General features: G+C 37.9%; 1 protein-coding gene across 2 annotated transcripts in view; it reads left to right on the top strand.

Moving 5' to 3' along the window:
• The window catches only part of ZBBX (zinc finger B-box domain containing), a 128,177-nt gene that overhangs the window by 46,193 nt on the left and 64,704 nt on the right, over positions 1-17,280 (top strand). For both annotated transcript variants that reach the window (XM_004383434.1, XM_004383433.1), the window contains exons 7-8: positions 9,538-9,696; positions 11,541-11,715. In XM_004383434.1, coding sequence (XP_004383491.1) covers positions 9,538-9,696; positions 11,541-11,715 — 334 coding nt within the window. The remainder of the gene's footprint in view (positions 1-9,537; positions 9,697-11,540; positions 11,716-17,280) is intronic.

Genomic DNA, 17,280 nt, shown 5'->3' with positions numbered 1-17,280 from the left:
ATTGTATCATCTTCGTCGTCATTTTACAGGTGAGAATGCTTAGTCTTGGAAAGGTAAATGCTTTTCCCTTTTGTGCTGTTATTAATAGTGTCATTGACTTGGCTGTACGGATACTGACTTACTTAGCTCAGACATAAGGAAGGAATGTTCAAATGGAATTTTTATTCTTCTTTATCTCAGTAAGTCAGTTAAATTGAATTTGATTCCACTAAAGTTTATCAAGTGCTTAACCTGGGTCAGGCAATGCTCTAGTTGCTAGGTGTGAAAGATAGAGATATAGCAGGAAGGAGAATTGAAAGAGGGTGAGGTAATATGTGGTAAATAAGAGAGAATAAGAGAAAGTCTTCTCTCTCAAGGAATTCACCATCACAAAAAGGGAGACAGGTGTATACAACGAACTGTAATACAGCTGACTAACTGTTAAGTCCTCAGATAAAGTGATTCTCAAAAGTTAATGTGTATACAAGTTACATGTTAAAGTACAGATTCTGATTCATTAGGTCTGAGTGAGACCTGAGATTTTGTATTTCTGTCAAGATTCTAAGTACTGGTGATGCTGCTGATTCACAGATCATACTTTGAGAAGCAAAGTCCTAGTAGATATATAAACAAGGAGTTATAAGAACACACAGGAAGACGTATTTAATTTTTCTGAGGTTAGGGAAGAAAACAGTCTCTGAGAGGTTAAGCAATTTTCCCTTTTGAACTTGATTTTTAAACTGTCATTGGATATACATTGGAGCTGGATAACATTTGACCTGAGCCTAAAACAACTAATGAATGAATGAATAAATAAATAAATATAATTATCATAGGTGGGAGAGCTAGCATTACCAAGTGGAGAGAAAAATTTTGGAGATGCATGGAAATAAGAAAATATATGGCTTGTATGAGAAACATCCAAACACCAACTCTATCTGCCACTGACACTTCAAGCACCACTGGTTCAGCCAGATCATATGGCCCAAGTGGCAGAGCGGCTTGCATGACAGCCTGAACCTGTTGCAGAGCCTTCTCTTTTTCTGGGCTCCACTCAAAGCTAGCAGCTTTTTGAATCACTTGATAAATAGGTCGAAATAGTATACCCAAATGAGGGATATGTTGCCTCCAAAATCCAAAGAGGCATTGTGCCTCCTTTTTAGTTGTGGGAGGGGCCAGATGCAACAACTTATCTTCCACTTTAGAAGAAATATCCCAACATGCCCCACACCACTGGACCCCTGGAAGTTTCACCGAGGTGGAAGGCACTTGAATTTTTATCAGGTTAATTTCCCACCCTCTAGCACACAAATATGTTACCAATTAGTCTAGAGTCATTGATACTTCTCCCTTACTAGGTCTAATCACATAATGTCATCAATGTAATGGACCAGGGTGATGTCTTGTGGAAGGGAAAGGTGATCAAGGTCCCTGTGGACTAAATTATGATGCAGGGCTGGAGAATTGATATACCTCTGAGGTAGGACAGTGAAAGTGTATGCCTAGACTTGCCAGCTGAAGGCAAACTGTTTCTGGTGGTTCTTCGAAACAGGTATGGGGAAAAAGGCATTAGCCAGATTAATAGCTGCATACCAGGTACCAGGAGATGCACTAATTTTCTCAGTCAGTGAAACACATCTGGAACCCAGCCACCCAACCCAATGCTATCGAGTTGATTCCAACTCAAATTGACCCTGTAGGACACAGTAGAACTGGGAGAGGGTATCCAAGGCTGTAATCTTTATGGAAGCAGACTGCCACATCTTTTCCCATGACATCTGGAACAGAAGATGCAGTTGGAATCACCACCTGGCTACGTTTATGATAATCCACTTGTTCTCCAAAATCCATCTGTTTTTTTGCACAGGCTAAGTAGGCAAGTTGAATGGGGATGTGGTGGGAGTCACCACCCCTGCATTCTTCAAGTCCTTCATAGCAGCACTAATCTCTGCAGTTCCTCCTGGAATGAGGTATTGCTTTTGGTTTACTATTTTGCTAGGTAAGGGTAGTTCTAATGGCCTCCACTTGGCTTTTCTTACCATAATAGCACTTACTCCACATGTCAGGAATCCAGTGTAGGAGTTCTGCCACTTGCTGAGTATGTGTATTCCAATTATGCACTGGGGAAATCATTACAGGATGGTTTCAGGGACACACTGCAGCCACTGTCAGATGGAACTGAGCTAAGACTCCATTAATAACTTGACCTCTGTATGCCCCCACTCTGATTGGTGGGCCACAGTGACCTGTTGATTCTCCTGGAATTAGTGTCAGTTCAGAGCCAGTGTCCAGTAATCCCCCAAAATTCTGATTATTTCCTTTTCTCCAGTGAATAGTTACTTGTAAAAGGCCTCAAATCCCTTTGAGGAAGGCTAGGAGAAAGATTAACAGCATAAATTTTTGGCAGTGTGGTGGGGTCCTTCCTCAAGCAGACCCAGGCTCCCTTCATTCAAGGGGTTGTGGGTCTGTAAACTGGCTCACGTCTGGGAATTGATTGAGAGGCCATGACTCTCTATTCTGGTGATTCAAGTTAGACTGCTGTTCACTTGACTTAGAATTTTTCTACTTATACAGATCAAGTCATTATTTAGTAGATTTCCCATCTGTTTCAGTCCTAGGGACACCATGATTAAGTAGCCAACACCATGAAGTCCATACGTTTCAGACTATTCTGATTCGTCCTTTGACTCTGCTGTCCATTACAGTAACCATGCCCACCTTGTCTTTATCAGTTAAGTGCCTCCACTTGTCTCCTACCGCCACAGGATCCAGTCAGCCCTATTGTAGTTAAACCAAAACCAAACCAAACCTGTTGCCGGGGAGTCGATTCCTACATAGCGACCCTATAGGACAGAGTAGAACTGCCCCATAGGGTTTCCAAGGAGTGGCTGGTGGATTTGAACTGCCAACCTTTTGGTTAGCAGCTGAATTCTTAACCACTACACCACCAGGGCTCAGGGAAGTTCCCACCATCAAATCTGACACATAAAATAGCACTCACAGCAGTCTTCAAGGATGCTGGGGATCACGTCACAAATTTGTTCCTCACAGTTGTGGTAAAAGTTTGGTCTTCTGGGAACTCCATGGATGTATCTGTGGGTCCAACCTGATAAATCCACTCTAACATGCCAATTTCCCTAAGCCTTTGGATACCTTCCTCTGCAGTATACCAAAGCAGGCCTGGCATTTCAACTTGATATAGGGGAGGCCACCGTGTAATCCATGCTTCAGCGACCCAACCAAATAAACTATTAGATCCTTTTCTAACCTCTCAAGTGGAAACACTGAATGAAGAATCTGTGCTTAGTGGGTACATATCAATAAACTCAGACTGATCCAACTTTATGTTCCTTGCACGATTATCTCACACCAGTAATAGCTGTTCTCACACATATTCCCCAGGTTTCTGTTTATATATATTAGAAAAATCAAGCAGTTCTTTTGGAGTGTAGTGTACCTCCTCCAAGATCACACTTTGTACATTACCTCTTGGGGGCTAGCTGGGATTTAAGTGTAGTTACAGATTTAGAAGCAAAAATAGGTGACGGGGAGGTTCCTGGGGATATTCAGTAATGTAAAGAATCTGCTTCAGGTGATGCCCCAGGCCATGCCCCAGGAACCACCCCAGGCAATATCTCAGACAAAGATTCTTCAGGCACAGCTGGGTTAATCTCATCTGATGGGAGTGAAGGGGATAATCCTTTTACTTGGGAGGGTGGATTAGCTGAAGGAGTTGGAGTAATCTCTTCAGAAAGGAGTAAGAGTGCTGGTTCTGTTGGCAGGAGTGATTCAATGGAATTTAGGCACTCAGTGTCCCCAGATCCCTGATTATCTGCCCATGTGTCCCCATCCCATATTTCAGGATCCTGTTTCTTCCAATCATTGCCCTCACTTTAACTTCAGACACCATTCAAAGTTGGGAATTCAACTGGTGTTGTAATTCAGTTACTCTTATAATAAGAGTCTCAGTTTGGTTTTCGGCAATATCAGCTACTACAAGAATTAAGGCTTTCTTTCAGGGCACAAGTGGCAACTTTTAGGTTTTGTATGCAGCGCTTGAGCTGTGACACTGAAACTTTGAGCTCATCCCTTCCTTTCACCAGTTTGTCTAGTGAAAGTAGGACCAACCAACCAGTTTTCTTATACTTCTCATTCTGACAAAATTGCAGAGAAGTATCAAATATGTAATCACCCAGAGCCTTCTCTCTCAAAAATATTTGATCAAGTGGTGGTGATATTTTGCATATTTCTATTGCCACTTCATGCCATGGATTAGCAGTGCTCTCATTACTACTGGAGGCAGAATAATCAGCCCCTTAAGACTAGCCAGACTTGAGAACCAATTCAGAAAACTCATCCTTACGATTTTGTTCCTCTAGATCCACTCTCAGTACCGGATGTCTTAGTCTGGGTTCTCTAGAGGAGCAAAACCAATGAAGCATATGTATCTATATCTATGTCTATGTCTATGTCTCTGCCTGTGTCTCTGTCTCTGTCTCTATCTCTATTTATATAGATGTATATTTAGATAGAGAGATTTGTTTCAGGGAAATGGCTCACGGAATTGTGGAGGCTGGCAGGTCCTAAATCCGTGGGTCAGGTATCAGATTGGAGGCTTCTCATGACTCACATGGTAACAGCGGCAAACAAACCCCAAATCTGCAGGTCAGTTGGCAGGCTGCTGGTTCAAGTCCCAAGAACCAGAGGTCAGATGATGTTGATTTGAGTGCAGGATCGAGAAAGGGCAAGCTTTGTCAGAACATGCATATATATTGGATGCCGGCCACGCTTCCATGGATACTCCCCTTTCAACTGATTGGCTGCTCATATCACATCACAAAATGGAGTATGATTATATAATATTTGCCAAACCACTGAGAATCGTGGCCTAGCCTTAACTGTCACAATTTTCAACATGTTACTATTAATGTCACTATGCTCCTTTTTACCAAACTTGAAGAAGATTAAAAGGAGAAAAACAGAAGGCACACCTGCTTTTTACCGCCTTGCCATGAGGATTTACACTCATCATTTCTGCTCACATTCTATTAACTATAACTATTACATAGCTCCACCCAGATTCAAGGGGAGCACCTACCTAGGTGGAGTGATGTGAATGTCTAGCAATTAGTTATTGATTATGCTCTGGAGTGGGTATGAGAGATTGAGTCTGGAGAATAGGAAGTTGCAAATCATTGACGTGTGATTTTTCATGTATCTAGCAACTTTTAAGTACTGTAAAATATTTTTAGACACTGATGAATAAAATAGCATATTATAATAGTGTGGTGAATTTCCTTGGGGACACATGAGTATAGGACAAACACTGGCTGTTACTCCATTCTACCGATTTTCCATGAAATTGTTGTGTATTTCCAATCTCATTGATTCTGTTAAATTTTATACGTCTTAGTTAAGAGGTAGATGATTTAAGATTGTTTTATCATTCTACTATTATAGAATACTTTTAATTTATTTAACTTTTTTCAAAGTTCACCACCTTGGTTTTGTGTGTGTGTGGTGTGTGCCACTATGTAGTTCACATAGGGGATGAATGAAAGGAGAATCTCTACAAATGAAAGGAGAATCTCTATAAATGAAAGGAGAATCTCTATTCCTCCCTGCAGTTTGCTGGTCTTGGCCAAACATGAAAATAAACAAGCAAAAAACAAACTGAAAATAAAAACTTAATCCCTGCACAGGCAATTGCATATAGAATTATGGTTTCTTAAGAAGAAGAAATAACAGTGTTTACATGTAGTAGAGATGAAATTTATATTTCAGAAAAATATTTTAAGTTTTAGAAAAATAAAAAGCAGAACACATTTTCTGTGTTACATAGGCTAACATAAATTAAGTAGGGAAAAGAGACTGGGCTAAAGAAGACCTTGGTTTTAACTGAAACCTCAACAGGTACTAGCTATTTCGCTTTGAACAGCTTACTGAGCTTCAGATTGCTTGTCTGTGTAATGGGAATCATAATGGCTGCTCCCTTTCCCTGTATGATTGTTTTAAGAATAAGAAAAATAAGACACAAACACACAGCTGAGGAAAGTGGTATTTAAATGCAAGATGTTCGAGGAAAGAAAACTCCCATTCATTGGCATTTTATTTCTGTTAAATAGTGAAATAAAAGAATTTAAGATATTCAGGTAGAATTCTGTTTTAAAAGTTATCCATGATGTTTATCTTGTGTTTTTTTTTTCCTTTGGCAGTAAATTTAACTTAAGAATAAAATTAGTTGCTGATAAGAGATATCTCAGAGAATAGGGCCTTTCCAGGATATGCCTCTTCCTTTTTTTTTGTGGCTATTATGGAGTCTCTTAATATTGCTACCTAAAAATGTTATGAAGATTATTGGAATATTCATAGCAAGATGCATTTTAGGACTGGAATAATCTTTGTTTTTGGTTATTTAAGCATATATATTTGAATGATAATTCTGCCATGGTAATTATATTTAAAACTAATTCTATTTTTTGATATTTTTGTAAATTTAAAATGAAAACAAGCATTGTAATTACCTTTGAAACTCAAGGACGTTTGTTCTAGGAAATTTTAGGTTAGGCTTAAGTTGGATTACTCTACTAATAATACTGGTTAAAATGCAGGTATTTCTGGAAGGATGAAGCATTACCAGTAGTTTGAATTTATCTTAAAATAAGAAGTACATATGCATATACAGTTTTTTTTTTTTTTTTTCTTGATGGCCATTGGAAAAATTTGGAGCAGATACCATGGTTTCATATACTGATAGCCATATGTATGCGTAGGTCACATTGTCAATTTTTCATGGATGATTTATTAATTCAGTGTGAAATAACACTCGTTAATTTGGTGTTCACTGATTTATTCCAGAATCAGACTGCAGTGAATCATAATAGATTTACAAAAGGTCATAACTGGAAAGCTTCAATGTAATCTTAGAAAAAGAAGTAACTAGATAAAAATTTAAAAATAGGAATATTTCTATGGGAAAATGCAAGATAATTATTTCTGATCCCTGTTGACTTTTCCTCTGTCTTGAGGTTATTTGCTAAGAAGTAAGATGCATTTCTTGTCTTCCCAATGCCAGGTTCTCATAGAGCCTCTGAAGATCCTAAATCTTCCCCTAGAGTTTGGTCCGGTCTCAGATGGAATAGAGAATTCTGCAGCCTATCCTGAGAGTCCTTGTACAAACCAGGGGTAGTTGCTGATGAGAGATCACTCAAAGAATAGGGCCTTTCTAGGATTTGCCTGTGTCTATTTAGCTACTCTGATGGCATGTGGAAAGGTTTTATGAATTCCTTCCCTCAATCTTCTATTTTGATTCTGCATCTCCATATTCTTCCCCTTATTCTCAGCATATATGTTTGCTAGGCCAAGAAGCCCTGGTGGCATAATGGATAAGCACTCAAAAGGTTGGCAGTTCGAACCCACCCAGCAACTCTACAGGAGAAAGATCTGATACCTAACAATAACAACATTTTCTAGGCCACCAATTGTATGCTAGCCTCTCATACTGTGGTGGCTTGCATGTCACTATGATGCTGGAAGCTATGCTACTGATATTTCAAATACCAGCAAGGTCACCAAGGATTTCATTCTACTTGAATCAACAATCAATACCCATGGAAGCAGTGGTCAAAAAATCAAATAACATGTTGCCCTGGGCAAATCTGCGGCAAAAGACCTCTTCTAAAAATTTCTAAAGTTTTAAACAACAGAGATGTCACTTTAATGACTAAGGTGTGCCTGACCTGAGCCATGATCTTTTCAGTCACCTCTTTACATGTGAAAGCTGTAAAATGAAAAAAGAAAACAGAAGAAGAATTGATACATATGAGTTTTGGTATTGGTGAAGACTATCAAATTTACTATGGACTACTAGAAGAATGAACAAATCAGTATTAGAAGTATTACAAACAGAATACTCCTTAGAAGCGAAGATGGTGAGACTTCGTCTTGCTTACTTTGGACATGTCATCATAGAAGACCAATTGCTAGAAAGGGCCATCATATATGGGAAAGTAGAGATCAGTGAAAATGAGGAAAACACTCAATGACATGGATTGACACAGTAGCCTCAACAATGGACTTAGACATACCAAAGATCTTCACTATGGCACAAGACTGGGCAAGATTTCATTCTGTTATACATAAGGTTGCCATGAGTCATAGCCAGCGCAATGGCAACTAACAACAACAACATTTGCTAGGCACTGTGTTAGCCATTGGGGATACAAAGATTTAAAAACACATGGTGGTTCCTTCTTGAAGCTTATATGGTATTATGGAATAGGCACCAAAAGGTGATGTAAAATCAATATAGTAAGGGCTAATAAAGGCCTAATTAGCCCTGGTTGCACAATGGTTAAGCACTCGCTGATAACTGAAAGGTCAGCAATTTGAATCCACCAGGAGCTTTGTGGGAGAAAGACCTGGTGATCTGCTCCCATAAAGATTACAGCCTAGGAAACGCTATGAGGCAGTTCTACTCTGTCCTATAGGGTCACTATGAGTCAGAATTGACTCAATGGCACACAACAACAGTAAATGTCTACTCAAAGTGTTAAGGGGGTACAGAGGATGGGTGCCAGACACAGGATGAGGGCAGTGAAGGGATCCTAGACCTGTAGGCATAACTTGAGATGAATCCAGAAGTAGGAGACCGCCAGGCAAAGAAGATGGTAGAGGAAGGAAGGCTGCCTTGATAAAGTCACCGTGTAACAAAAGGCACAAAATGAGTAACAACTTGGAATTTACTAGGGAAGTACGGGTAGAGGCACTTCCTGATATGCAGTTTTGAATAATAAATGCTTTCTAAACAAAAAATAAAACCAAACCTGTTGCCATGGAGTGAATTCCGACTCATAGTGACCTCATGTGTTACAAAGTAGAACTGCTCCATAGGGTTTTGTTGGCTGTAATGTTTATGGAAGCAGATCACCAAGCCTTCCTTTTGCAGTGCCTCGGAGGGAGTTCCAACTGCCAACCTTTAGGTTAGCAACTGATCGCAAACTGCTTGCACCACCGAGGGACCTAGGTATTTTCTAGAAATCGTTTATTACCAAAGAGTACTCATTACTGCTTATTCATGCTGTTACTAGATTAGCTATATTTAGTTATTTAGTCATGATGTGCACAAAATAACACATATATCTATTTGGGGTTGACATAGAGGAAAGGCTAAGCTATTAGAATTATGCACACCTAGAGTCACTTCCCACCTTTGCCACCCATTCAGCAAGTGGCCAAGGGCAAGCTATTTAAACTCTCTGAGCTCTAATTTCTTTATCCCTAAAATAGGGATAAAAAGTTATGTTTTAGAGTGGCCTTGAGAATTAAATGATATAACGTTTTTAAAATACTTAGGATTGTATGAGCCCAAACCAGCCATTGAATAGATGGTAGTTGTCACTATTATATTGGTTGATATAAATATCAATTTGTATTTTTACATATTAAATAAATTGAATTTTAGAAGTCATAGAATAATGACAATGTGACTTACTGTATCTATAATTACTTGGCTGGCATATTAGGCTCTTTAGTCATGTTTTGTTCATTTTTTAATAGGCAAAACCTCAAATATTATCCAGTGTATTGGATGTGGCGCATCGATTTATAAAGGAAGTTAATCCAGATGAACCCAAAGGGGAGAATCATTCTACAAAAGGAATTAGTAAAGGTCCCCATAAATTGAAATCTCTACTTCTGCAGGGGCGCTGCTCTGAGGTAAGCTGAGGAAAATCGAGTAGACATTTTTTGTGATAGGTCATCCTAGAGACTGTCATTCATAAGCTTAACTAGAGCTATAAAGTTTTATAGATTATTTTATCACTTTTTTAATATGAATTTGTTTTTTATAAATCAAATACATCTTGACTTTAAAAATCATTTCCAGGAGATTGCTTTGATTTCACTGAACACTGATCTTTTTGATGAATGATCCTTTAACCATGTGGCTTTCTGGGCATTTCCACAATGTCTGTAATTGAATGAGTATTTTAGAGAAACATAAAACACACACACACACAAGGCAATATAACAGTTTTATATTAGTCAGGACTTCAGAGAGGTTAAAACTTTAAAACTTTGCCAAGCATTAAAGTGACAGGCAATTTCACAGTTATTTAAAACCGAATTTATACCAAATTCTGGCAGTTATTCAGATTGACTACTGACCCAATGATGCACTAGATAAGCTTTTATCAGCTTATGTTAATACTTTTATAATAGACATGTTGTATTGATTCCTCAGAAAGAAAAAAGTTCCTCAAATTTTGATCCATGTTATAATCCTTATTCTTTTAGATGTTATTCACCTTTTCGCTGCAGCTCAGAAAGAGTAACTTGGCCAAAGTCACAGCTTGTTACTGGTGACAGAGCCAGGGTTTACCTTAAGTTTGTTCATTTCCAAAAGCGCGTTTACAGAACATAAAAGAAAATATGCTCCATGTTAGGAGGTCCTCTTTCCAGCAAAAGAACTATTCTTCAATTGTCTTAGAAAGTCAGAATATTTGTGTGGATTCTACTTTCTAGTAGACCTACCGAGGGTGTTTTTTGAAGAATCATATAATCTTATAATCACATGCTCTCATAATTATTCTTTCTCCCATCATTAAGCTGAGAAGTATGAAATCTTTCATATGCATCAATTAATTTGTTCATTTGTTGAACTAACTTTTAAGGAGAACCTACTTTGTGCCAGACATTGCTCTTGGCATTGAGGAAGAAGGCAAAATCCTTGATCTCATTACATTCTGATGGGGAAAGACACAATGAACAAATGAACTTGTAGTGTAAATTCACATAGAAATAAGTTCTGAGAAGAAAAATAAAGCAGATAAAGAATTAGCGAGTAGGGGAGAAGGGAACTATTTTGTAGCATCAACAGCAAGGATCTCTCTGAGTAGGTGACATTTGAATAGAGACTAAATGAAATGAGGGGAATGGCTACATGAAGATACGGAGAAGGATAGTTCCAGGCATTGGGTATAGATATAGTGCAAGGCCCTGAGGTGGGAATGTACTTGTTGAGTTTCTAGAACTGCAAGAATCTAATTTGCTTGGAGCAGTGAGTGAAGGGGAGAATGGAAGGAGATAAAGTAAAAGGTAGGGAAGTACAAAATCATGTAGGACCTTATAGGTCCTGATAGGAACTTGAGGTTTCATAGACAGTTAAGAGTGAGGTTGAGCTGGAAGTGACATGATCAGATTCACATTTTAAAAAGCTGTTCTTTCTGTTGTGTAGAGGTTGCAAGGAGCAGGTGATTGGAAAGTACTAAGATTAGATATAAGGCTATTGCAATGTTCCAAGGAGAACTCTGGTGAAAAGTATAATGATAAACGTCAGTTCTATAGGCTCAGATTTTAATAATTTCCAAACAGACCATACACTCTGTAATTCCAGATAGAGTTTTAAAGAAAACAGTAAAGCACATAAATAAGTACAATAAAAACACTATTCTAAGTTTAAAAAAACAATGCCTAATTCATAAAGAGTAATAATATTACCTGCATTTTAAGATGCAGAAAATTCAGTCAAGCATACTTACATGCATTTTTAATTGCTTTAGGTAGAAATTACAACATCAAAAAGAGCAGAATCTACAAATCAAAAAGAAGAACTCTTGTGTGAAGGATCATTCGATGAAGAAGCTTCTGCCAAGTCCTTTCAGGAAGTTTTAAATCAGTGGAGAACTAGAAATCATGATGACAACGAGAAGCAAAACTTACCTGCAGAAAAACCAGGTGTGACTATTTTTAAAAAATGAGTGTTGTAAAATAAAGTTGAATTTTTTTATCTCTATTCTTTGTGAACATAAATGTAATACTCAAAAACATTGAGATAGCGGTTTGATATCATTCCTGCATTAGAGTACATATTGTATGACCATTGGTTGGTGATTTAATATTTATTGAATCCTGAACTGGATGTTGGGATTGTCTGAATTTGTTTCCCTTGTAAATTCAGACTGACAAATGAGTGTAGAATTAGATTCCTTCAGTTTCTCCTTTACTAGGAGGACATTTTTGTCAAGATAATTATTCCCTTTTTGATCCGAAGGAATTTTTTATATGTGTTCTGGAAAATGTTCAATTTATTAATTTAATTTTTTTCAGCATCCTGTGAAGACTTCTAATTGCTTTCCATTGAAAATAAAATTTTTTATGATAAATTTCGATCGTGTATCTTAGTTTACAAAAAAAAAAAAAAAAAAACACAAAAAACAAACACATTGCCGTCCAGTCGATTCTGACTCATAGAGACCCTATAGGACAGAGTAGAACTGCCCCATAAGGTTTCCAAGGAGTGCCTGGTGGATTTAAACTGCCGACCTTTTGGTTAGCAGCTGAGCTCTTAACCACTGCACCACCAGGGCTCCTCTTTAGTTTATAGCATCCTATTTTACTATTTTTATTTCACTTTTTTCCAGTGATAGAACTCTCATTATTCATCATTTATAACATAGTATAGTTCCTAACATCAAGGTATCACACACTATCTTTAAAATTAGAATTGAATTTGTTAATAAATAATGTTCACTCCAAATATTTTTCTTTATTTGTTCATGATACACCAATTTCATTAATATTTCCAAGACTTTATTTGTATCTTGTCTTTCTAGTTTGTATGTTTCTCAATATTGACTATTTTATGCATTTTTTACTTGTACTTTCATATTTTAATGTCTTTTTTTTTTACTTTTCTACTTTAAAAGAAATTAAGTCTTCTATAGATATACATTTTTGATTGTCCACTTTAAAAGACAGAGTATTGAAATAATACCAGTATGGATTTTAGAAATCATTAAATCAGAGAAGTCCAAAACCATTCAAAATTTTTGTTTTTTATTATGAACATAATTATATTATTATGAAAATAATATTATTTTAAAAGATTAAGCTATAACAAAAAGTTTCTAAGAAGAAAATGAAAATAGTCCAATGCTACCAACTAGAGATAATCGGTGTTAACATTATGGTATACTTTTTTTTTTTCTGTTGACATAGACACATACTGTATTTTTATGCAAACAGTGTGTGCCTTCTACATTTGTTTGCCAGCCACTCCCTCCCCGCCTGTGAGGTATGTTTGTAAGGGCTGCTATGCCAATTTTTTTTTTTTTAACACGTTGCTATTAAAAAAAAAAAAGCACACTCACGAAAATACCCTGCAGGGGAGGGAACTGTTGGCAAATATAGAAGGTGTGAGTTATTTGTGTAAAAATATTGTACATAAACACGCACACACAAAAGCCCAAATGGAGTAATCCTGTATTTGCTGTTTGCTAACTTGCTTTTCCACTTAGATTCTGTCATAGACAACTTTCCATGTAAATACACCATCATTTGTAACTGTTGCATAGTATTTTGTATGGCATAATTTATTTAACCTGACTTTTATTGATGGATATTTTGTTTCTAATTCTCGCTATTATAAATGAAGTTAGGATGGCCATCCTTAGCTACATGTACACTTATGCAATTACCTTAAAATAGGTTTTAGATGTACATGTTGAGTCAATGGTTGCGTATTTTTTTTAAATTTTGGTGAATATTGTCAACTTACATTCTAAAAAAGATTACTGTGTCAGTTATACCTCCACTCGCAGTGTGTAAGAGGGATATTTCTCCATATTTTTCCTATGTTGGAATTCTAGTCCTTTACCTTTAGCTGGCTTGATTGAAAATTAATGATTATTTTAGCAGGCTTTTCACCAGTAATTTGTGAAATAATTATTGGATATTTGTTCTTTTCTTAATATCTTTTGCTAATACTTGGGTACAAGTAATGTTTTAAATTTTAGGAATATAAAACCTTCTTCTCTTATAATGCTTTAGTTACAGTCCAGGTAAGGGTGGAGAAGTGCAGTGCCTACTGCAGGTGAAAATAGCATGCACTCAAGAGGTTGCAACATCTTGTCTATTTGTATCACATGAACTGGGAAACAAGTAGTTCTAGATTAAATAAGATTAGATCAGACTAAATTTGTCCATATAAATGTACTAACCCAGGATTTGGAATTTAATTGTGTTGGCTCCAGTACTTCAGGAGTGGCATTAACAATCTGCTAGGTTGGTTAACTGAAGCCTGGATTAGATGGTGGTTTTAGAGTCAATGAGGTTAAGATGCTGGGACTTCCTTGACGTTTTGTAAGAGAAGGAGTTTAAAGGCTCTTGGAGATGAAAATGTTGGAATTATGTACAACCTACTCAGCTATCCTTTTACCATACCGTCTAGGAGGGCCCAGAGGGCCTTCTCATTACCAAACCATTAAGAACTAGAATTTTAAAAGGTTTGACATCTTTTTCCTCTGTAGGCTGAGGATAATTGTGGATAGAGACACTTAAATGGAATTGAGTTGCCTGATTTCAAAGGAATAATGGAGGCCTGGAATAGCAGAAGCCAAGTTCTAGAAGATAATCATCAAAGATATGGTGAAAAATTTACCGAAATGAGGTGCAGGGAAGAGATTGACATCTAGAGACTGCATTACCTGGGCTCCCTTGCTCTTTGGCTTCTGGTTAGATTTGGCTAATTAGAGGCATTAGTAGGACTTTGGAGGGTGAGAAAAGAAGGAGGTAGAGGTATTTACTCTCTCCTTCCTTGCTGTGCTTAGGTTTGGCAGTAGCTGTATTTTCTACCTCTGTGTTCTTAGCACTTGCCAGGTGCCCTCGCTTCCATGGCCATTGCTGTCAGTGGCTTTTAGTCAACCTCTTCCCTGCACCTTATTTAAGCCTAGGGTTGGTCACAGCTTTCCACTATTGTTAGTCTCTGGGTGCTTCACTGTCACTCATTCCCTTAACCCTGCCACATGATTGTGTTAGTTTCTTCATTCAACCCTCTTCAAATTATCGCTTTTAATGTGCTCTTTGTTTCCTGCCAAGGCCCTGACTGATACAGATGGTCAGGAAAAGGCTCTCTTCAAAACCAAGATTTGAGTTGAGATCTAGATATATGAGTTGGAAGTTGGAGGCAGGAAATAGCAAATGCAAAGACTCTGTGATAGAACATATTGTGTCCAAGGAACTGAAGGAAGGCATGTGACTGAACCTTGAGAGCAAGGGATTATAATATAGCACAAGAGGCTAGAGTGGCAGGAGAGATGACATTTAGTGGCCTGGTAAAGAATGATGAGCCTGCAAAGAGAAAGGGCCAGTATAGGTATTATCATCAAAAACCCAAGGGAAAAGATTGTTTTTAAATACAGTGAGGTCAGTTACTGCTGCTGTGAAGTCATCAAGATAAGGACTTTTGTTGATATAATCTGTGATTTTTAGTGTTTGTTTTAGACTCATGGTATTATATGTATGTGTGTTTATACCCCTTGGTGTGTATTATGTTATGTTTGTAAATATTCTTTTCTAGTAGGTTTTATATAGACCTGTAGGTTTTACTGAATATGTCTTTTCTTATCCCATCCTCTTTCCACCTCTTTAAGAGGTTCTCACTAACCTGAATTTTGTGTTTTTTATGCCCTTAATTTCTTTTCAGCTTACTACATGAATTTATCTCTAAACATTTAATTGTGATTTTGCATGCATGTGCCCATTATATAGATGCAAGCTTACTGTAGGTATTCTTTTTTTTTTTTTTTTAAAGGAAAAAGAAAGTTTTATTCAGCATATGTTCAAAAGGAACAGGGGAAAACGGACAGGCATCCTGCTAGAGCCATGTCTGTCCAAGACCAAAGAATATTACAGAATAGGCAAGAGTGGGAAAACGGACAAGCATGTCTGCCCAAGTCCAAGGAATGTTACAGAGCTATCAGTATATATTAACATTACAAATGGGCAAAACCATTGAAAGATTTACCGTTTCACAGATTGGCTAGAAATTGTGATCCTACATTTTTTAAAAAATTTTTTCCCATACAAAAATTTATACATACTTTGTTATGTGACTCTAATTGCTCTCCCCATACTGTGACAGCACACACCTCCTTTCTACCCCTGATTCCCCAAGTCCATTCAACCAGCACCTAACCCTGTCTGTCTTCTCATCTCACCTCCGGACAGAAGCCGCCTGTTTAGTCTCTTGTATCTACCTGAACTAAGAGGCACACTCTTCACGAGTATCACTTTATGTCCCACTGTCCAGTCCAATCCATGTCTGAAGAGTTGGCCTCAGAAATTGTTTTACTTCTGGGTTGATAGAGAATCCAGGGGCCATGCTTTCTGGGGTTCCTCCAATCTCAGTCAGATCATTAAAGTCTGGTCTTCTTAATAGAATTTGAGTTCTGCACCCCACCTTTCTCCTGCTCCATCCGGGACTCTCTGTTGTGTTCCCTGTCAGGGCAATCATTGGTGGTAGCCGGGCACCATCTAGTTCTTCTGCTCTCAGGCTGATGAAGTCTCTGATTTATGTGGCCCTTTCAGTCTCTTGGGCTAATACTTTCCTTGTGTCTTTGATGTTCTTCATTCTCCTTTACTCCAGGTGGTTGGGACCAATGACCAACTGATGCATCTTAGATGGCCGCTTACAAGCTTTTAAGACCCCAGACGCCACTCACCAGAGTAGAATGCAGAACATTTTCTTAATAAGCTTCATTATGCCAATTGACCTAGATGTCCCCTGAAACCATGGTCCCCAGACCCCTACCCCTGATACTCTGTGCCTCAAAGTGTTTGACTGTATTTAGGAAACTTCTTAGCTTTGGTTTAGTCCAGTTGTGCTGACTTCCCCTGTAGTGTGTGCTGTCCTTACCTTTGCCTAAGACAATTCTTATCTACTATATAGTTAGTAAATAACCCTCACCCTCCCTCCGCACCCTCATAACCATCAAAGAAAGTTTGCTTCTGTGTTTAAATCTTTTCTTGAGTTCTTATAATAGTGGTCTTATACAATATTTGTCCTTCTGTGACTGATTAAGTTCACTCAGCATAATGACCTCCAGCTTCCTCCACGTTATAAGATGTTTCACGGCTTCATCGTTGTTCTCTGTCATTGCATAGTATTCCATTGTGTGGATATACCATAATTTGTTTATCCATTCGTCCATTGATGGACACCTAGGTTGTTTCCATGTTTTTGCTATTCTGAACAGTGCTGCAGTGAACACGGGTGGGTGTATATCTATCGTGTGACAGCTCTTATTTCTCTAGGATATATTCCAAGGAGCGGGATAGCTGGATGGTATGGTACTTCTACTTCCAGCTTTTTAAGGAAGTGCCAAATCGATTTCCAAAGTGGTTGTACCATTTTACATTCGTACAGTGTGTAAGTGTTCTAGTCTCTCCACAGCCTCTCCAGCATTTATTATTTTGTGTTTTTTGGATTAATGCTAGCCTTGTTGGGGTGAGATGATATCT

Source organism: Trichechus manatus, unplaced genomic scaffold (assembly GCF_000243295.1).
Source record: "Trichechus manatus latirostris isolate Lorelei unplaced genomic scaffold, TriManLat1.0 scaffold00110, whole genome shotgun sequence".
Taxonomy (NCBI): Eukaryota; Metazoa; Chordata; class Mammalia; order Sirenia; family Trichechidae; genus Trichechus; species Trichechus manatus.
Note: the sequence above shows the minus strand (reverse complement) of the source record. Positions and strands in the feature narration are given on the sequence as shown.